Here is a 23276-nt window from a genome sequence, read left to right as displayed (position 1 = left end):
CTTTGTGCCTGTCTCTATCAGAGCGATGAACGCTGCTGGGGTACAAATGTAATGTCTCCCCATCTGCCGTTGCTGTTATTTTGTTATTTATTTATTTTATCCTTTTATTCTTTTATTCTTTTATCTTTATTTATTCTTAGGGGTACAGTACAGTATATCTGTATTATATACTTTGTCTGCCCTTTTGTCTGGACTGAGGTTTTTTCTTTTGTGCTTTAATACAATGATACATTGTAGCTCTTTCTTGTGATATAAATGTGCTGCTGTGAGCGAACTGCACTTTGCTACTATGCACTTTATATCTCTACTGTGCACTTTAGATCGTTGCTACTGTTGTCATTTGCACTTTAACTATTGTGTTGCACTTTAAACTGCTGCTCTAGACTGTTTTTACAATGTTTTTTTTTTTTGTCTTATTTGTTTTTATGTATGTACTTTGTACTACGCTTTCTGCAATCCAATTTGCCCTTTTGGGACACTTAATAAATCTTGAATCTTGAATCTTGAATCTACCTCCTCCCAAACTCAACTGAACCCCCCCCCCATAAAACTGGAACTAATACTGTATCTAATTTAATGCCTGTCTAACTGGGACTGTAAATTCATGTAAATTCCCTGCACATTCATGCCTATTTAACTTAGCCTGTAAATTTCATGTACATTCAATGTAAACTCTTATTTAACTACGACTGTAAATTCATGTAAATCCACTGCCTATTTAACGTCTATTTAACTCAGTCTGTAAATCTCATGTAAATCCAACGTAAATTCATATTTATCATCCACAGAACACTTCACCACTCATGTACATATTGTATATATTTACTCGATTTGATTTGATTGCACTTGCAACTTTGCGATTGTCTTTAGTTATCTTCCTACTTCTTATCTCGTAACTTGCATACTGTGGCAATAAAAGTGATTCTGATTCTGATTCTGATTCTTTGATCGGGTAGAATGGCGTTATTTGTTTCTGACTTTGAAGTCCTTTGGCTTTGGTAATACATTTATTGACTGGATACGGTTAATAACACCCGGCCCAAAGCTGCAGTCCTGACCAATGGTATTATTTCACCTCCTTTCGAATTAGGGCGGGGGACAAGACAGGGGGATCCTTTGAGTCCTGGGCTCTTCGCCCTGGCAATAGAGCCTTTAGCCTCAGCTATTCGCTTAGACCCAGCTTTCCCTGGCATACAGATTGGTCAGGATTTGCATAAGCTTATATTGTATGCAGATGACATCCTTCTATTTGTTTCAGATCCAGAGAGGTCCCTTCTTGCACTTTTTAAGATCATAGATTAATTCTCCAAGCTCTCAGGCTATAAAGTTAACTGGCTGAAATCAGAAGCTCTTCCACTAACGGCTTATTGCCCTAAGTCTCTGTTCCAGTCTGGAAACTTTAGATGGCCCACGGAGCGCATTAGATATCTGGGCATAACCTTCCCCCCTAAGCTCTCAGAGCTAATTAGTATACATTTTGAGCCACTGCTAGGTCAATTTAAAGTGGATATAGAGAGATGGGCCCCCCTTTTAATTTCGATGTGGGGTAAGGCTAACATTGTGAAGATGACTTGTGTACCAAAGTTTAATTACCTACTCCAGGCACTGCCAATAAGGATTCCTCTGAGGTACTTTAAAGGAGGACTTACCCCCTAGATATGTATTAGAACAGTGATTTGAAAATACCTATGGAAAAAACCAAGAAATGACATATACTCTTGTCTATACTGGACTCTTTGGCTGTGTTCAAGTCCAGATTTTTTTTCGGAAATCGACGCCATTACAGTTTGCCTACTGCCTCAAAAATAATTTATTTGAGAGGGGCAATATCTTTATAAATATCAACAACTAGCCAACGCTGGTGGCCTGTTTGGAAAGAGCTTTGCTCAAAATGGTTGAAAGTTATATCAATTTGGTAATTCAGTGGCGAACTAGAAATTTAATTATTTTTCTGCATGTATCTCTATGGCAGTGTGTCAAAACTACGTTACGAGAGCAAAGTGACGTGGGCTCGTTACAGCAGCACACCGCACAATACAACAAACCCCCCGTTCTGGGGTAACACAATGCGAGATTTCTCTACGTCATTCCCTCGTCCAAGTTGCCATATAGTCCCTTTTTCATTTTAGTTTGGGGGCTTTTCGTGATTCTTGTTAAAAGTTGTGCAAAAGTTTTCCTCTCAGCGCAGTGCAGGGCAGGCTGCGCCTCGTCCCTCCTGCCAGACCCAGGCTGGCGAAACAGCCTGCTGCATGCATGGGGCGCTCGTAACCTCACGGAGCAACAAACAAACACAGACAGAAATAGCTGGTGTGCGATTTAGAGAATACAGTCTGAGATTGGGTACAGGATTGAGGGAATCCCGCATCTGTTTGCGAAGGTGCGACTGGACAGGACGCTTTTCACAGACGGGCACAGTAGTCGGAGCGAGGCGAGTGTCTCTCAGGGCTACTCAGGGCATAGCTGCAGATCTCTCCTCCTCCTCCTCCGCGCATTCAGTCTGTCCAAAATCAATACCGATATAATCTCAGTAGGAGGGATGCAGGGAAATATAGTAGCCGATGTGTTTAGAGAAGCTTTGTCACGTTGTCACGTCGTAGTATAGCGTTATATTTTACATGTGCGCTAAACTGCGACCATATTTGTTTGCGGAAATATCAGACTGCTCTCAGAGCACAGAGAGCCCAGCTGCTGCTGGCCTGCTGCGCGCGCCCGCGGAGCTTGGGGCTCGTCCATGTTACAGTACGACTCTCTCCCGCCTGCCTGGGCTGGAGACAGTGCTTGCAACTCGGACTGATAATATAAACATCATCATTCGAGCTTATCCAGGTAAGATATCAATAAAGTAATGACACATTCAGCGGGAAACTAACTATAATTAAGACATGTGCCAACTTTGACGACGTTTGGTTCAGTATTTTAAGAGCAAACTTCAATAGAAATAGGCTTGGAGTTCTGAGGAGCCGAAAGGGTACAGGGGGGGTAGGGGAGTAATTATCTTGAAATCCCATAGTCTTTGGGTCACCGTGACGTCATGACGTGTCAAATATCCCATTCATTTGAGAAAAAAGAAAAAAAGCAGTGTTTGACCCTAAGAGGGCGCTTATGCCAGGTATGCTGCTGAAAAATGATACAAATGGTAAAATGGCAACAGTTTGGTGTCAAATGTGGAAATTTTGACCAGAATTCTTCACACATCACCCCCAAAGTCATATATATTGGTTAAAAGCTGAAAAAAAGTGTTTTGGAGGTAAGTCCTCCTTTAAGCAGTTCAATAGGCTTTATAATGCATTTCTATGGAACAATAAGCGCCCTAGAATTAACTTGCGTAGGTTACAGAGGCCAGTGGACCAGGGAGGGCTAGGTATTCCAAATCTCCTTTTATACTATCAAGCTTTTGGTTTGAGGCACCTGGCCCATTGGACTCTACCTCCCGAGTGCGCTCCACCTTGGTTTTCCATTGAAAAGGCCCTCTGTGAGGCTATCCCCTCTATTCATTATACAGTATATCAGCAAAACTGCAGAAGGATGCCCAGACTCACCCAATACTCCAACATAATTATGCAATGGATTTGGAAAAGGTCGGCCGTAATACTAAATTTGGATCCTTTTTTGAATTTATCTTCAGGTGTTTGGCTGAATCCTAAGCTTAATATAGATAAGAAAACATTTATTTGGAAGGTCTGGGTGGATAGGGGCATCCATGTTTTGGGGGACCTTTACCAAGGGGACAATGTAAAATCATTTACAGCTTTAAAACAACAGTTTGATTGACCTGAAAGTCAGTGCTGGAGGTATCGTCAAATGAGGCATCTGTTAATTCAGATATTTGGAATCCCTCCTTCCAAACCCTTGAACTCGAACACCCCTTCTTTAATTCTGGAGCTATTTGGAGGTGGACATGAAGCTTCAAAATACTATTCCATGCTTTTGACTCAATCAGATACTATGTTTTTTCTTTTCTTAAAGCAGCTACGAGCAAGATTTTCGATTGTTATTAAACAGTATAATTACAATATTGATGCATCACATCTTACCTATAATAGTAGCTGAGACCAAAGCCGTGTGAATCGGAGATTGCTCTCTTGATGATTACAGAGTCTGTGTCTGTCTAACCTCGCGTCACCAGGGGGCTCTCTCTCTCAATCTGTCTACCGGCGGACCGGATAAACCCGGAAGTGAAACGCAGCTGCCTGCCTTCTGCCGTTTCGCTCTGCCTAGCAACAGAACATAAACAAGGAGAACGCCATGCAGGGGCTTGCTAGTCTCGCGAACATCTCTCGTTATATTCTAACAGGTTTTTTGGAGGTTATTTTGTGGTTATGGCCGAAGTGGCTGCTGCAAACCGTTTCATTTCACTTCCTGATCTGCCCTGGCCACAGACAGACTAACACTGGCTGATTCACTCGGGGTTCAAGCGAGACTACTCTGCGTTGGTATCGTCTACTATTACAGGTAAGATGTGATGCATCGATATTAAATTTAGACTGTTTAATAACAAGCTGCTTTAAAGTGGGTGATCCAGTTTAAGATCATAAATACAATCTATTGGACTCCTTTAAAGTTATTCAGAGAGTCCAGAGTGCTGGAGATGTAACATGAATGATGATACTTTGGTACATCTTCTGTGGTCTTGCCCTAAAGCCCAAGATTTTTCGACAGCCATTCATGAAAACATTAAAGTGATCATTGGTCAGGATATCCCATTCTCTTCTAGTTTGTTTATTCTTGGTGATCCTCTACTGATCTCCCCAAGCCTGAAGCAGACTGGATCCATACAGCTCTTATGCTTGGCAGGAAAATTCTAGTTCATGAGTGGAAGTCGGCTGATTTGCCCTCAGTGAATGTATGGCTCTCTCAGCTGGGGACGGTGGCAGCATATGAGAAACTCTCTCTTCGTCTGATTAACCAGTCTGAGAAATATGTTCAGAAATGGGGTAAATACCTGGACTTTGTGGATTATGATGATGGGAAGATGTTTTTCTTTTCTTTAAGTTGATGTTAATGCTGTGTGCGTTTGCAATGGTGTATGTGGGCTGCTGATGTGACACTGATGCTGTTTTCTTTTCTTTTCTTTTCTTTCCTCTTTATTTTTATTATTTTTTATTTTTTTGTCAGGTTGGAATAGTGGTTAGGTTTAGTTTCATTTTTGTTTTGTATGTTTTTTTGTTTGTTTTTTTGCTATTGTAGGGTATTTTTTTTTGTGGTTCTCTTGGTGTGTGGACTGTATTGCTTATGAAAATGTGAATAAATAATTGATCATAAAAAATTTGTTGTTCATGCTTAGTGAAATAACGGATAGCAGATTTATATCTGGCATGAGTGAGCTTTTTTTGGTCCAGAGCAGGTCCCTGTCTGGGCCTGCCTGCCAGGACCCAATCGCTGAAAGCTTCTCTATTGTTTGTGTTCAAGGATTGTTTTGTCTAAATGTCAACACAAATAAAGGTATTAAAATGTGTGCGTGCGTGCATGCGTGTGTGTGTGTGTGTGTGTGTGTGTGTGTGTGTGCGTGTCTGTCTGTGTGTGTCTGTGTGTGCACACACCTGTTCCACCGAGCAGACCACCGGGGCGATGTCCAGGCGCTTCAGCTTGGTGTATACCGTGTGCAGACCCCCCACCTACAGGACGTACGGGGCGGGACAAGGGTCAAAATTATAACTACAAGCTGGCAGAGGCTAGATCTTAGCTGATCTAGCCAGTAGCCAATGAGAGGCCGGCACTGGGAAATGAGAAGCCAACTATTCATTAGACCAAAATGGTAACTCCACCCCCTTCCCGTGTGCGCAAAAGAGGAGAGTGCTTCCGTGAAGTGCTGCTTCAAAAGTCAAACTTTTTTTACTTTCTGGGGCTTTTGGTTAGATGACGACGAGGCCTTTTTAATGGGGATTTGGTTAAATCTGACACTGCACAAACATAAAAAATGGATCAAAATCAATGTTGCTGCCAATCTTTGACATATCCCAGGGTCTGATAGCCCCCCAAAAACAAACAAACAAACAAACAAACAAACAAAAACATTTATTATAGATCGCAGTGGTGAACCGTGCCTATCAGAACCGGGCCTTCTATAACGTAACCCACCCACCCACGCACGCACGCACGCAAGCACGCACGCGCGCACGCATACATACAATAAACCCAAATGTAAAATATATATTATACATACTGATCAAGCCTATTAACATCTTCTACCGGCTCTCCTCAGGGTTGTGTTTTGTCTGCCTTCCTGTATATCTTATACACAAATGATTGTTTTAGTCGCCACACTAATAGATTCATTATCAAATAAGCTGACGATTCTATCATAGTCATCTTGCTTGGCGATGATGAAGATGGTCATGGCCAAGTACTTGAGGATTTCCTCTCTTGGTGCGAGGATGCCTTCCTCCAACTGAATGTCTCAAAAACCAAGGAGATGTGTGTTGATTTTAGGAGACCCCCCCCCCCAGTTCCCCAGAACAGTGTTGTCCATGGCCAGCAAGTTGACCTGGTGTCCACCTATAAATATTTGGGCACTACTTTTGACAGTAAGCTGAAATTTGATGTGAACTGTGAAATGATGTGTAGGAAAGGTCAGCAAAGCCTCTTTTGTTTAAGGAAGCTTGTCAAATTTCAGGTCGACAAATCATTAATGAAACTGTTCTAAACTCACTCTCGTAAGAGAGAGTTTAGTTCGTTAATGAATCATTAATTAAACTGTTCTATAGTGCCTTTATTGAGTCTGTAATCTCCTTCTCCATCATTTGCTGGTATGGAAACCTGAGTATAAAGGACAAGAACCACCTTGGGAGGATTGTGAGAACGGCTTCAAAGATAGCTGGAGTAAATTTCAGTAGCCTGGATCACGTCTTCCAAAAACAAGTGCTTAAGAAAGCAAAGTCCATTCGTATGGACAATTCTCACCCTCTCAGCTCTGAGTACAAGCTGCTTCCTTCTGGCCTTCGCCTAAATGTTCCACGGGCCACAAAAAATAGGTATAAGTTCTCCTTTGTGCCTGTTTCCATCCAGCCGATGTGAGGAGGAGGTAACTTGTTGCTTACTGTGGGACTTAACTACGCTGAATGATCAGCCTCTGTGTTTTTTGTTTTTGTTTGATCTATTGCTTGTTTTACAAATTTGTTGCTATGTATCTCACACACATGTATCTGTATTACTGGGGAAATACAAATACAATAGCTCTATTGTAGCTACATCTTCTTGTAATGTGTAAGGCGGTTACTAAGCCTAGCCTTGCCTTACTCACTCACTTGCACTAGCACTTTGAACTGCTGCTGCCTAACTCTCATTGATGTGCTGCTACTTTTTTTTTTTACCTCAGCTAGGCCCTGTCTGGGTTACCTGCACTTGCACTGATACCTCGAACTGCCATCCTGATTTTTATTGTTTTATGTGTCTTACATTGCGTACTTGTTTATGTCTTATTTTAGGTTATCATGTGTTTTATCTTGTGATTTTATGTCTCCCTGGTGATTTATGTCTGCCTTTATATGTTTTGCTGCAAATCAAATCGCCCTTCTGGGACAAACAAATAAATGAACTTGAACTTGAACTTGAACTTGAACCTGGTCCAAAACCAAAAAAGAAACCAAAAAAGAAAAGCAGGCGATGCTTCCGAGACAAACAAGAAGACGGATTCGGGCGATGCAATGAACGTCTGGGGGGGGGGGGAATTATCCACTTTTTAGTTTTGGTCTGAGTGAAATGTTCTATGGTGTCTCCTGATTCTAAATATAGCTTGTCAGTAGTCTTCATTTTGACTCATACTCACCAGGTGCTTCAGGAAGAGCTCAAACACCTGAGGCAGACAGATCAGCTCTGCGCCGTCCACCGTGAAGGACACCACCTGCAGGCCGTGCAGCTCCACCAGCTTACAGGAGGGGGCACCACCCACACCCACGCTACAGCCGTACGATTCAGCCAAGAGAAAATAAAGAACAAAGTCACAGTATGAACTTCTATCACTTTCAAATCACGGACTTGCAATTTAAATTTATTTTTCTTCCAGACAAGCCATTGGTCTGTCAAATAATCGCAATTTCGATTTTTAAGTTTCTTTTTATGTTCTATCTGATCTATTAAAAAAGTAAATATTGAACTGAAGCTTGAATTTAAAATATATATATTGCTAAGTGCTTTGAGTGGCTGGTAGACTAGCAAAAGCGCTATAAAAAATGCAAGCCATTTACCATAATCGCCAAACACACACACACACACACACACACACACACACACACACACACACACACACACACACACACACACACAAAGAAAATGCAAAAAAAATGCAATATGACAAAGAATTTAGTTCTTTTTTTGTTAATTGTTCGTTGTTCATTGTTCATATTGCAAAATGGACGTATGGAGAAGTTATTTTGGTGTTGTAGGTCATCTTTGGTCCATGGATCAATATTGGTGAAAACCTTTCATCAGACTCAAACTCAGTCAATCCTGAATTAATGGAAGAAGAAAAATCACAATGACAATATAAACTTATATAACCTAATGTAACCTAAGTAGATGCCCTGTGCACAGTGCTGTCAGCCTTGACTTCCTGGTGCAGGTGATGCCAGGAAACATCAGATCACTGGTTGAAGAAGTAGAGTCACCGCACCACAAGAAGGCTGCATTTCTTCACTTTAAATAATCTTATTTAAACAAGTACAAAAAGGCATGCTACTACTGGCCTCTTCAGGTTCACGCTCAGCAAAACAACCACTCACAATATGGGCTCTATCGTTGCATCGGCCTATGAACTGTGCCCAACGCCAGACGCAGCCCAGAGTAGTGGGCGTGGACCAGCGCACTCGATATTTTGGTATCGGCGCTACAGGCGGCCTTAAGCATTATAATCACGCCTTTTAAGCGTAAAATTATGCACAATCTGGTCATTGGAGAAGTGCAGTAAATGAATCACAAGCGTCCCTTTTAAGCTCCAATTCCACGGAGCGATCCAGTAAAGCCAGAAAAGCCAAGCGCTCTGCTCCCCCCCCTCCCTTTTATCCCGTCTGTCTGTCTCCATATATAGGCTATTATTCCATATTATTATGCTTCTCAAACCAATCTAACTGCAGTTTAAATACTGCAAGCATGTAAATACGCTACACTATAGCAATATCAAAGTGAAAATAATGTTCTAAACGCATTGGCTAGAAAAAAATAGCCTATCCCTATGTCATGATGAGATTAGATTGGTGAAAGTTTGCCCAGGATGATATCGTTTTCTCTCCCCTGCTGCACAGGTAGGATGATGCACATAAATATAGCTTACATTATGTAAAGTCATTGCAGAAATGTGTTTTTATTGTAAAACTAAATGTGAAGTAGGACATCACAATATAGGACATGACAGTAGAACCGCGTTACCGTGTCACTTATCTAAATCACGTTAAATCTGTGCGGGATATATATAGCCCCAGGATGACATATATGTTTCACATAGGGTTGTGTTTTGATTTCGCAATTTTATTTGGTCCAATATTGAAATGTTCTACAATTGCATGTTGTGTGTTAACATTACACATTATTTCTATCTACCTTTCTATCTATTTAGGCTAATTTGGATGCTATTTATTATCGAAATGTATTAGCCCAATGCATGCTGGGAGATTTCACATGTGTGGCTTTGGTAGGGAAGCCAGGCAGTGAACATTTGTTTGGGCAGAATGATCTCGTTTTCTCTCGCCTTTTCTTCTCCCCCACTGCACAGGTAGGATGATGCAACAGCCGCTACATGTCACGGGCTCAAAACTGTCATGTTAAAAAAAACTGTCATGTTGTTATACTACGTACGCTATAACAACTTTTTTTTCCCATCGGACTTTGTGCCTGTCTGAGCGCACGAGAGAGGGAGTGAGAGAGAGAGAGAGGGGGACAAACTGTGAGATCAGCAGAGGAGAAGCTGTGCGTGGAATATCCGCGGCGCACTGAATAAGGCCTGGTTTTCAAAAGCGCAAAGCGCTAAATTAACGCCAGGGGGGAAGATATCGTTAGGCCAGTATTTAAGGCCGAAACGGCCATTCTGGCCTATTCTGGCACTGCGCCGCGCCTGATGGCGTAAAGCGCATTTCGTGGCCTAAAACCATGTTGCTATCTTCCCGAGGCAGGCGCAAGGAGCGTTTTTTTGCGCCTAGGCCTGTGGGAAAATAGAGCCCTATAACCAACCACTCACAAATCAATATAAACTTCTCCAATTTCCGGTAACACATTATAATAACTGCACACTATAAAGCGGTATACTTCTCCCTACACTAATACACATTAATAAGTAATTGTGTTTTTCTGTGGAGAAAATAATTTTTAGACTGTGGTGAATCTTGAGGGAGACTACTGCTGGAATGATAGTAAAAGCTACTCCAGGTCTTGCCAGCCTTTCAATCTCATTTGTAAATTTGTTTGTGCAGTGTTGTGCAAGTTCACACTTATAGCGCTCAAAGTTCAGCTCACACAGATTAAAATTAACTAGTTCACGTTCAAAGTTCAGAATTTTGAATTTTAAGTTAACTAATTTTAAGTTAGTCCCCCAAAAATTTGCAGTTCACTTTTTTCTTTTTTTTCTTTTGCTGCTCCAGGCAATATAATTAGTTCCAGTTAATTGGCTCTCCTCTCTCCTGGTGCTCACCGGAGCTGTGGAGTTTCGTTCTGAAACCTCATACAGACGGCATCAACATTTAGTGCACGGGCGTCAAGTCAGCCAGAATGTAAAAGTAGGTCTTCCGCTTTAGGGCTTTCAAAATAAAACCTTTACTGTAATGTTAACCTTAAAGGGATAGTTCGGTTTGTTTGAAGTGGGGTCCTATCAGCTAGTTCGATACACTAACTTAATTAGGTACAGTGTTCTGGAGGCTGGGTGCATTGTGGAACGAGACCGCGCACTCAGCGCAGCAGCCAAGTAAGTACGGGGGGTCAACAACTAAAACGTAATTTAGCCACCTAAAACAACGCCCACCTAAACAAATCGATATCCGTGTACATGCACGCTCTATTTTGACAATTTTCAGCGCTTTACTTTTCCGCAAAACAGCAGTTTCATTCGGCACTGCTTTTTCTCCCAACCGTACAACTACCGTATTCCTCCGCTAAAAGCCTGGCCTGCACAAAGCCGCAGCACTGGATTACTCTGCAGTTATTTGGGGGTATTTTATTTCTCCCGGTTTGTTAGTGAAGACACAACAAATAGAAAACACGAACGAAAATTTGAGTGATTTTGATAGCGAGGATGATATGCCATTCACCTTGGTGACAAGAGGATACAATTATGAACCAGAGAGAATACAGAAGAGGAACTTTTGCAGAGAGTGAACAGGCAGAAGAGAGATGCGCCTGCTGCCTAAATGCAGGGGTGCCCTGCAGACCTTTTTCACCATTCCCAGGATAAATTGTGGAAAACGTCCCAGACCAGAGAGGCCAGGTGACTTGTTGTCTCTAAAGTAAGTCAGTGTTTTGTCTCTCTTCTAAGCCTTCCTGTTTTGTAAACCGCGGCTCTGTGCTCTGTGCTGGCTTTTAGCGGAGGAATACGGTAGTTGTACGGTTGGGAGAAAAAGCAGTGCCGAATGAAACTGCTGTTTTGCGGAAAAGTAAAGCACTGAAAATTGTCAAAATAGAGCGTGCATGTACACGGATATCGATTTGTTTAGGTGGCCGTTGTTTTAGGTGGCTAAATTACGTTTTAGTTGTTGACCCCCCGTACTTCCAGAGAAAAAGCTGGTTTGGGTGCTGCGCTGAGTGCGCGGTCTCGTTCAACAATGCGCCCAGCCTCCAGAACACTGTACCTAATTAAGTTAGTGTATCGAACTAGCTGATAGGACCCCACTTCAAACAAACCGAACTATCCCTTTAAAGCAACTACGAGCAACATTTTCACTTGTTATGAAACAGTCTAAATGTAATAGTGATGCCTCACATCTTACCTGCAGCAGATGAGACCAAAGCCGAGTGAATAGGCGATTGCTATCTTGTTGTTTATAGAGTCTCAACCCTGGGACAGAAAGACGCGGAAACGAAACGGTTTACGGCAGCCGTAAAGCGTTTCGCTCTGCCTGGCAACAGACCATAAACAAAAGAAAACGTCTTTCCTCGCTACTTCCAGGGGTTTTCTACTCTCCTGGACATCTCTCGTTGTTTTTCTTTTTGTAATTCTGTGGTTATTATGGCCGAACTGACAGATCATGATTCCGTGGCCGGCGCAATGAAAAAAAGGAAGCTGTCAACCTCTGCTGTTATAGGTAAGATGTGAGGCATCACTCTTAAATTTAAATTGTTTCATAACAAGTGAAAATGTTGCTTGTAGTTGCTTTAATATACATTTTTAGTAATGCTTTACACTACAGCCACAGTTTCACTCCATATGTAATCTTAAAATCACATCGAGTATTTTGATAGTTTGAGAATTGTAATGCCTTTATTCTGAAAGTAAACTGTGGTATTTTCGTTGCTTGCCACTCGGGCTAACCGTCGGTAGACAGAGCAGATCGACAGAAGCAGTGCGGCGAAATGACAGCAGGATTTAACGGTGCTCACGGTCACGTTAGTTGAAAAACGCTGCATTCAATTCACCATTCACCAAAATATGAGCTTGTTCATTTAGCGTGTTTATGTTGGTAAGGCATAGCTAGTCCTCACTTTAGATGAGGTCACAAAATACTTAAAGGTATACTATGCAACTATTTCATTAAAAAACATTTTTTATCCTTATAGGAAAGTTTCCCTCAAAAACATAAATTCTGACACACACAATACTGTGGCAGTGTGTTTATGCGGACAGACGCAGCCCCGTGTGCATTTTCGTGGTTAGACATTGTTTTGTGTTTATATGTATTTATCGAACAGAGCTTCGGGCAGCTGAGAGAAAATGGAGAAAATCACATCACCCTGAAGATCTCTCTTCCTACCATCTTATCCACTCCAACTTTATCTCTGCTGTCTCCAAAGCAAAAACCTCCTTCTTCATCTCTGAAATCCAGTCCTCTGCATCCAACCCCAGTAAACTGTTCTCCACCTTCTCCACGCTCCTCAACCCTCCCTCCCCTCCCCCTCCCTCCTCCCTCTCTGCTGATGATTTTGTTACCTTCTTTACTAAAAAGGTGGATGACATCAGCTCCTCCTTCCATCCTCCAGGCACCCTCACTAACACTCCCGACTCCAATCCTGCTTCCCGGCCCCCTGTCCCTGGATTTCCTTCCTTCTCTCCCCTCTCTCACGATGAAGTGCTTAAACTCATCAGCTCGAACCGAGCCACTTACTGCCCCCTTGATCCTATCCCTTCCTCTCTCCTCCAAACCATCTCACCTGACATATCTTCCTTCCTCACTACCTTCATAAACTCCTCTCTGTCCTCTGGTCTTGTTCCGCCTGCTCTAAAGACTGCAAGAGTCAAGCCTCTGCTTAAGAAACCCTCCCTTGACCCTACTGCTATTCAGAACTACAGACCTGTCTCTCTTCTCTCATTCCTTTCCAAAACCCTCGAACGAGCAGCGTCCGAACAACTTTCTCTCTACTGTATCTCTCCCAAAATGACCTCCTGGACCCTCTGCAGTCCGGTTTCAAGGCTTCTCACTCCACTGAGACAGCTCTTCTTGCTGTCACAGAGGCCCTTCACACTGCTAAGGCCTCATCCCTCTCCTCTGTCCTTGTCCTCCTTGACCTGTCTGCTGCCTTCGATACAGTCAACCACCAAATCCTTCTTTCCACTCTGTCTGACCTCGGCATTTCAGGTTCTGCACTCTCCTGGTTTGCTTCCTACCTCTCGAACCGCTCATACCATGTCTCATGGAGAGGGTCCCTCTCCAGATCCTGCCCTCTTACCACCGGTGTCCCCCAGGGCTCAGTCCTGGGCCCCTTACTTTTCCTTCTCTATATCAGATCTCTTGCCTATGTGATCTCTTCTCATGGCTTTTCTTATCACTGCTATGCTGATGACACCCAGCTTTTCCTTTCCTTCCCCCCCTCCGACACTCAAATCGAGGCTCGCATCTCTGCATGCCTCAAAGACATTGGCGACTGGATGTCTGCCCACCACCTCAAGCTCAACCTTGGTAAGACAGAGCTACTCTTCCTCCCAGGGAAAGACTGCCCTCTCGCAGATCTCTCCATCTCCATTGACAACACCACTGTACTTCCCTCCCAAACAGCTAAGAACCTTGGGGTGATCCTTGACAAGTGACAACCAGCTGTCTTGCTCAGCCAACATAGCTGCGACAGCACGCTCCTGTAGGTTCTCTCTCTACAACATGCGCAAAATCCGTCCCTTTCTCACAAGAGAAGTGACTCAACTCCTGGTCCAGTCATTTATCATCTCCCGCCTGGACTACTGCAACGTGCTCCTGGCCGGCCTACCTGCCACCGACACCCGACCGCTTCAGCTCATTCAGAACACTGCAGCCCGTCTGGTATTCAACCAACCCAAATTCTCTCATGTCACTCCCCTCTTCCAGGACCTCCACTGGCTTCCCATCTCGGCCTGCATCAAATTCAAGACACTGGTACTGGCCTACAGGGCAGTACACCAGTCAGCTCCCCTGTACCTGCAATCTATGGTCAGGTTCCAAACGTCTCAGCGCTCCCTTCGCTCCTCCACCAGTGCAGGTCGCCTCGCCCCTCCTTCGCTACGGGGGCTCAAAAGTCGCTCATCCCGATCTCGACTCTTCTCGTCCCTGGCACCTCAATGGTGGAACGAGCTTCCACCTTCAGTCAGGACAGCTGAATCACTGCCGATCTTTCGGAAAAGACTAAAGACACACCTTTTCAGGCTCCACCTGGGCCCTTCTTGATCGAACTTCTTTCTATCTCTTTCCAAAAGAAAAAAAACTACTAACCTAAACTTGTACCACTAACCTAAACTTGTACCACTGTTCCTTCAGAAGTTGTAGTTGTCATAGACTGTGCTCCATAGTTGATTGCTCTATTGCTGACAAAAATGTGTTACTGTAAGTCGCTTTGGATAAAAGCGTCTGCCAAATGACGTAATGTAATGTAATGTAATGTGGTCGAGTGAGCTTGACAATACATGGGGAGCGAGAGCACAAGAAAACCATTGAAACGCAGGGATTTGAAACTGGATTTCTGATAGTTTCACAGCGGTTATGTTATAAAAGCACAAATAAACACATGCCTATAAATAAATAAACCACTTACTTTTACTTTACTTTATTTCATTTAGCAGACGCTTTTATCCAAAGTGACGTACATCTGAGTTATATACAGTACAAGCAATACATTAATCAGAGGACAACATGAATAAGAGACAACATAATAAAAACATGAAAAGTGCCATAGGAACAAGGTGGACAGAGTGCGTAGGATTTCCCATCATTCATGTTCCATATTCGACATCATACATGCAAAAACATTCATACACATCTGTTATCATGTTCATTCAAGTCATACATGCACATCAGTATGAAGGTGTTCATGGAAAAGCTGGGTCTTGAGTCTTTTCTTAAAGACAGAAAGAGATTCAACAGATCGGATAGAGTTCCCACCACCGGGGAACTACAGAGGAGAAGAGTTTAGTTAGAGATTTAGGGGCCTTTGGTGGGGGAAGTGCCAGGAGCCTTTCATTGGCAGAAGGTAGTGAGCGGGAGGGGGTGCAGACCTGAATGAGGGAGTTCAGGTAGGCAGGAGGGGGTGCAGACCTGAATGAGGGAGTTCAGGTAGGCAGGAGGGGGTGTAGAGTTGAATGAGAGAGTTCAGGTAGGCAGGAGGGGGTGTAGACCTGAATGAGGGAGGTCAGGTAGGCAGGAGGTGGTGTAGACCTGAATGAGGGAGTTCAGGTAGGCAGTAGGGCATTCACAGACTAGTCGACTAGTCGACTAGTAAAACCACTAGTCGACACTGTGCTTAGTAGTCGACTAGTCGTTTTAGCAAAAAAAAAAAAAAAAAAAAAAAAAAAAAAATTTTTATATCTTTAAGAAAGAACATACATGGACTATCATATCCCATATCCCCCACAAAGAACATCAAAACACAACAAAACAAAACAAGAAAACTGCATAAGATACACAATAATCCAAGAACAAACAAGACTATTGGACAAACAACCAAACAAAAACAATGCATTCAAAGTAAATACATAGATCTTGCCCTGTTGGCAGCTAGGAAATGCATAGCTTTAAATTGGAAAGCATCCAATCCCCCAGCTGTAGTTCACTGGTGGAATGAACTCTCAAGCTACCATACGTTGGATAACATTTACTACAAGAGCAAAGGCAGATTCTTAGACATCCCCAAAATATGGCAACCACATACAGAGTTTGACTTTAAGAACTTTTTACCCCAGTGTCATTAGGCTTATCAGGATAGGAGCTGAATGCATTGTTTTTGTTTGGTTGTTTGTCCAATAGTCTTGTTTGTTCTTGGATTATTGTGTATCTTATGCAGTTTTCTTGTTTTGTTTTGTTGTGTTTTGATGCTCTTTGTGGGGGATATGGGATATGATATTTCATGTATGTCGTGTAAATACCTCATGTTCTTTCTTAAAGATTAAAAAAAAAAAAAAAAAAAATTTTTTAATTAAAAATAAATTAAAAACGGTTAGTCGACTAGTCGACTACCTTTAGGGACGACTAGTCGACTAGTAAAATTCACTAGTCGTGAATGCCCTAGTAGGCAGGAGGGGGTGTAGACCTGAATGAGAGAGTTCAGGTAGGCAGGAGGGGGTGTAGACCTGAATGAGAGAGTTCGGGTAGGCAGGAGGGGGTGTAGACCTGAATGAGGGAGTTCGGGTAGGCAGGAGGGTGTGTAGACCTGAATGAGAGAGTTCAGGTAGGCAGGAGGGGGTGTAGACCTGAATGAGAGAGTTCAGGTAGGCAGGAGGGGGTGTAGACCTGAATGAGGGAGTTCAGGTAGGCAGGAGGGGGTGTAGACCTGAATGAGGGAGTTCAGGTAGGCAGGAGGGGGTGTAGACCTGAATGAGAGAGTTTAGGTAGGCAGGCGCTGTTGTAGTTGCAGTTTTGTAAGCAAGTGTCAAGGCTTTGAATTTGATGCGGGCAGCCACTGGGAGCCAGTGGAGGGAGATGAGCAGCGGCGTGACATGGGCTCTTTTGGGCTGGTTGAAAATCATAGGCACCGCCGCATTCTGGATTATCTGGAGGGGTTTGAATGTGCATGCAGGTAGGCCTGCCAGGAGGGAGTTACAGTAGTTGATGCGTGATAATACAAGGGCTTGAACCAAGAGTTGTGCAGTGTGCTCCGACAGGTAGGGTCTAATTTTCCTGATGTTGTATAGGATGAATCGACATGACCAAGGGCCACGTGGACCTTGTGGGATAGTTGGTCGTTGATCATGACACCCAGGTTACGGGCGGACTTTACTGGCACAAGTTGGGTTGATTCGAGTTTGATATTGATCTGATGTTGTATGGAGAGACTGGCTGGGATAACAAGGAGCTCGGTCTTAGAGATATTAAGTTGAAGGTGGCGTTCTTTCATCCAAGCAGAGATTTCTGCGAGGCATGCTGAGATCCGTGCTGAGATTGTGGGGTCGTCGGGTGGGCAGTGGTATGAGAAACCATGGGCCCCGATGATTGAACCAAGTAGGGAGGTGTAGATTGCGAAGAGGAGGGGGCCGAGTACTGACCCTTGAGGCACCCCTGTGGATAGGTCATGCAGTTTGGACACTCCCCCCCTCCAGGACACTCTGAAGGATCTCCTGGAGAGGTAGGACCTAAACCAGCAGAGGGCAGATCCAGAGACACCAAATTCAGTGAGGGTGGAGAGTGTGTTGAATGCTGCTGACAGGTCTAACAGCAATAGGGCCGAGGACTGACCAACAGCTCAACCGACCAACAGCTCTAGCCAGACGCAGTGATTCAATTACTGACAAGAGTGCGCTTTCTGTAGTGTGACCTTGCTTGAAGCCAGACTGATTTGGGTGCAGGTTGTTTTCAGAGAGGAGTTGAGTGGAGAGTGTATGCTCCAGTATTTTAGATTGGAAGGGCAGGAGTGAAACTGGTCTGTAGTTTTCAACCAGGTCGGGGTTAAGTGTCGGTTTTTTTAAGCAGCGGGGTGACTCGGGCTTGTTTAAATGTAGTGGGGAATACACCTGTTGTGAGCGAGGAGTTGATCATTTGTGTGACTGTGGGAGTAATAGCGGGGGAAATGAACTGTAGGAGGTTGGATGGTATCGATTTTTTTCTCTCAAAACTCGATTTTCGATTTTGATTTAGATTTTTTTATACTATTATACTTCTCTAAACATTTGTTGCCTTGCAGAGCTCTTTTTGTCCTCTTTTTTTCATAAGTGACAAATTACGCTTTTACTCTGAAGGCAGAACAACTCAACTTCCTGTTTTAGCCTAACTTGCTATGCCTAACTTCCTGGCTGTTGCTTGCTAACCTGCAGTCACTTGACACTGGTGGATTTACGCTTTTGGAGGTGAGTCCTAGTCTCTACCCAGACTCAAATATTACGTTGAATCGCTACGCTCCGCATACTACATAAGTGAGTCTGTGCTAGTCAACAGCCACTGATGGTTTTGAAGGCGGGTTGAAATTGAATGAGTGACAGGTTGTAGCACTGATGAGAGAGCGGTTCGAAAAATGGGCTGCGCCTCCCGTGTTGTCTGATTGCAAAGTCGTTAGTCTGGGCACCTTCCACCCCGCTTTTTGTCATGGGGGCGTAAACCCCGGACCCAGAATTAACACCGGATGGCAATGCGCCTAACAACGTCTTTGTTGCCGTTAGCTTGACGCGGTGATGTTACCTAAACTAGAGTCTGATCAAAACAAAGCTAGCGTTACATAAAACAAAACGTTTATGCAATATGGCATCTCCGCCACCACCGCCTGACACACCGGTCAAAACGGTGAAAGAGGATTCTGATACTTGGGTCAAATTGTCAAGGTAACGTGCAAGTTGACGAGCTAGAAACGCTGCCATCCGGTCTAGGGCGGGCTCTAGGCCGGACCCAGTAGGGTGACAAAATCAATTGTGGGCGGGAGCCAGGCTCTTTCTCGCAGAGAAGAGCCTGGTGACGCGAGGTTACAAAGTCGTTGAGAGGACTGAAGCCATCACTGGCATATGACTGGCCAAGTGAACGGTTCCCTCCCATAACCAGCCCTCTGAGGGAAAGTGTCTCAGACCCAGAGAGAGCTCTGCAGCATGCAGTAACGTAGTGTATCAGCGTAAGAGCTCTCATGGGTCTGGCGTTGAGACTAGGTGAGTCCCAACGTTACTTGGTGGCCTCACGTGTTGTTATGTGAACTAAAGGCAACATTTCAGCATCCAGTTAACGTCTTTGTTCGTGCGCGTGTGTGTTGTGGTAATCGTTATCTTGCACAGCCCGCCCCGCAGTGCAACACGCTGCTCAGTGCTCACACTGTGCTTTTTGGAGGGGTTGCAATAAGTTCATTGCTGCCGTCTTTAGTAGCCAGCAGTAGTCACAGCCTCCCAGAGAGACTTTACAGTGGGGAGAAAAGATGAGTAGTGTCATGTACGCGTGCTGCTACAGCACACATACATGACAGAGAGCCGCCCCACCGTAACGTAATTACCCTAGTTAAAAAAAAATCGATTTTACGATTTTCATTTTTTTAACATCGTCCTAACTAATTAATTCGATTACGATTCAAATCGATTTATCGAGCAGCCCTAGCGGGAGTCCAGTAAAAGTTTGGAAATATCCTCCTCAGTTAGAGGGGAGAATGAGGAGAGTGTGGGGCTGTTAGCTGGCAGTGGTGGATGAGTTTGGATGGGCTCTGAAAACTGGTTACTGATGGCAACAACCTTGTCAATAAAGTGTGAGGCAAATGTGTCTGGAGAAATCAGAGAAGAGGGCAGAGGGGGAGTCGGATTCAGCAGAGAGTTAAAAACAGAAAACATCTTACAGGCATCGCTAGCACTACTAATCTTGTTGTGATAGAAAGTGGTCTTGGCTGTTATTAGGCAGGAGGAGAATGATGAAAGGTGGGATTGATAGTCACTGAGGTCTGTGGGGTCTTTAGATGTTTGCCATTTCCTCTCTTCTGCTCTGAGCCTCTGCTCTCGGATAACTTCAGTCAGCCATGGACTGGGGGGGATGGTGCGAGCAGGTTTAGATGTTGCGGGGCAGAGTTTATCGAGAGATGAGGTTAGTGAAGAGCAGAGTGTATCTGTAGCCTCATTTACAGGGAGTGTGCAGAATACAGTGTGAGGGGGCATGGTGGCCATGACTGCATCAGAGAACTGGGTCTGGGATCGGATGCCATGGCGGAAGGAGACCAGTTTTGGGGGGATGTGGGGGCGTTTCGGTAAGGAGGCGGTGAATTTAATAAAATAGCGGTCTGATAAATCTAAACCATCAAGGTATGAGCTCCAAACAGCTCAAAAACTGATCTGGGAAGAAGCTCCATTTCCTGGTTTTAGTCCACTCTGCAGAGGCGACTAGAGGCGATTCACTCTCAGAACATCTTAGCAATGCTATTAGCTGGGTTGTTGCGCTGTGAGCGATGTTATTTGCTGGGCCCCCCATGGGAGCTCTAAAATGCCTCTGCCGGAAAATGTTCCGGCCACAGCCAAACAAAAGTAAGGCAGGGGGCAGCATCTGTCCATAAACACACTGCCACCGTATTGTGTGCATGAGAATTTATGTTTTTTAGGGTAAACTTTTCTATAAGGATAAAAAAAAACATTTTAATTAAATAGTTGCATACTATACCTTTAACTAACAACTAGTGAATGCTTTCTACCTTATGGGAACAATGATTTATAACGAGGAATTAAGTATTTACTCATACGTAAATAATGCTTCATAGCATGCAGTTTTTACAAAGTATTACACAATTTTCAAATGGCAGAGGCTGTAATTAAGGCAAGACATAGCAGGTGAATGGGGTAAAAAGGCTGTTTTCCCTTTCTCACCCTGAGCTCAAAATCTCCACTTGAGTATACCAAACTTTCCAGTTTTGTTCCTAACTATATTCTGGCGGTTTTTACAGAGGGGTTTGTTTATAGATCATTCATAGGCATAGCCTAATTTATAGGCTATAACATTTTATTCTAAATCATGGCGAAAATGTAATTGTTATGACAGTATTTTCTGATTTGATAAAAAGAGATATCCAAAATTCCCTCTGTAAAAACCTTTGGCTCTTTCAACAAAATGAAAGAAGTATTTTGAACCTGGTTTTATCCAATGTTCAGATTTCTGTTCTGGAAGCAAATTAGTGCATGTTTAAGTATATAATGCCTCATTTGCATATTTAGACATACATTTCAGAAAACTTGTAATACAAACAAATCCTTGTCTTAATGTAAATAATCAACTGGAGAAATTGCATTGGGATATATAATAGTTAAAAAAAACTATTCACAGTGTGTCACCTTAATTGCTTAAGTCCAAATAGACTTGTAAAGAAGTTATTTTAGTGCTGCAAGAAATCTTTGATCATGGATCAATATTAGCTACTTCAAACCGTTCATCAAACTCAAACTCAGTCAAAGACACGACTTAAGCAAAATTAAAATAAAAAAAAACAAGAAAAAGGTGATGATATTTTGTGAATATCGTATCTATTAAAAAGTGAATATTGAACTGAGAGCTGCAAATAACATGATTTTCATTATCGATTAATCTGTCAATTATTTTCTTGATTAATCGATTAGTCATTTGTCTAAAATGAAAAATGTGGATCCGTTTTTCCCAAAGCGAAGATAACATCCTCAAATATCTTATTTTGTCCACAACTCCAAAATATTAATTTGACTGTCATAGAGGAGCGGAAAACTGTAAACCACGACCAAAAAGAAAATATTCACATTTAGACTTTTTTTTTTTCTTAAAAGAAATTAGGCTACTGAATCGTGAGTGACCATGAAACATTTCAGTTGGAGCAAAAATTAAAAAAATAACATTGGGGAAAAAAAACGAATTTTCGACTCCTGGGTTAGGGTTAGGGTTAGTTAGATAACACTCTTTATGTTTTGTTTTTGCTCGACATGAAATGGTTTATGGTCATTCACCCTTCAGTAGGTCATGGCGGGGTGGCTTGGTTCCAGCCTTAAAACTCATCATAATGTTTTTTTAAATGTCTATGGAGAAAATGAATGGGAAACTCACTTCCGGGGCAATAAATGTCATGTGACTGTTGAGCTCTATAGTTAATGTAGGTAATAGTTGACAACTAATTGATTGGTCATTGCAGATCTAATGTTGTGTTTTAATAGGCTACTCTTAAAGTATACGAGTGTATAAAAGATAGCCTGTTCAGTAGCAGTAGGCCTAGTAGCCTAGTAGCCTATTTAAAACAGCCAAGCAGTTACATTTTTTGCGAAATCTGTCAGAAAAGCCCAATTGTTTCCCCCCACAGCGCTCAGCCCTAATTACCTGCCGCTCGTTCCATTGGCGTGGACCGGGATCCTGCCGCTCCCGCCGCCCGCGCTGCCGCCCTGCAGGAAGGCTGGGAGCCGCGCGGCAGCGGGCGGGCGGTGCGGCTGTTCTGTGGCCGGGCACGGCGCGCTGTGAGGCGGCTCAGAGCGGAGCAGAGGATCCCTGTGCGGGCTGGAGGCTCCTGAGCCCGACATGCTGACCGAGAGACACGAGTGAACTGTTTCTTCCTTCTCTGTGCGTCTGCCCCACTTCTCTTTCTCTTCCTCTACCGCTCTCCATCTCTCTCTCTCTCTCTCTCTCTACCGCTCTACATCTCTCTCTCTCTCTACCGCTCTACATCTCTCTCTCTCTCTCTCTCTCTCCCTCTATCTCGCTCTCGCTCTCTCTCCCTCTCCCTCTCCCTCTCCCTCTCTCGCTCTCTCTCTCTCTCTCTCTCTCTCTCTCCCTCTATCTCGCTCTCCCTCTCCCTCTCCCTCTCCCTCTCTCGCTCTCTCTCCCTCTCCCTCTCCCTCTCTCTCTCTCTCGCCATTTTGGGGGTCAGGCGCTCAAGCGAATTGCACCCCCCTTATATAATTATAGAAACGCAGGTCAGTATATGAATCATGTTAGAGTAACACCACACAACATAACACAGGTAACATTTTTGTTAGGCTACATGTGACATCACTGATAATGTCACTGATGATGACACTGATGAGTAGGCTACAATTGCATTTGTCCCCAACTTATAGCCTTTCTCTTCAAGTAGGCCTATAATGCATCTTAAAAGCTTCCAGAAAATCTGCAGTAGCCTATAGGATAGTCCTAATATATACACATATTTAAAATGGCCTAAAGCTAACTTTCAGTAGCCTAAGTGCTTCAACTTTAAAATAATGAATGAGCCTGGTATAGTCTTGCAGTAGCCAGCCGTTGCTAGAAGCTTGCTGACGTTTACGACGTTTGGTCTGACCATGTGAGACTAGCCCGGTACAGCCT

At 43.5% G+C, this 23276-nt stretch overlaps 1 protein-coding gene across 1 annotated transcript in view; it reads right to left on the bottom strand.

Annotated features, from left to right (window-relative positions):
* LOC310772925 (dachshund homolog 1-like) overlaps positions 1–22492 on the bottom strand; it is a gene marked incomplete at both ends in the record, with an annotated part of 121443 nt that extends 98951 nt beyond the window's left edge. Inside the window, 3 exons of the mRNA XM_083632872.1 lie at positions 5541–5615; positions 7766–7895; positions 22296–22492. Of these exons, the coding sequence (XP_083488998.1) occupies positions 5541–5615; positions 7766–7895; positions 22296–22492 (402 nt within the window). The remainder of the gene's footprint in view (positions 1–5540; positions 5616–7765; positions 7896–22295) is intronic.
* Positions 22493–23276: the final 784 nt, after the last annotated feature.

The sequence above is a fragment of the Poromitra crassiceps genome (assembly GCF_964638095.1).
Source record: "Poromitra crassiceps genome assembly, chromosome: 1".
Lineage (NCBI taxonomy): Eukaryota > Metazoa > Chordata > Actinopteri > Beryciformes > Melamphaidae > Poromitra > Poromitra crassiceps.
This window is presented reverse-complemented; position numbering and strand designations above follow the sequence as displayed.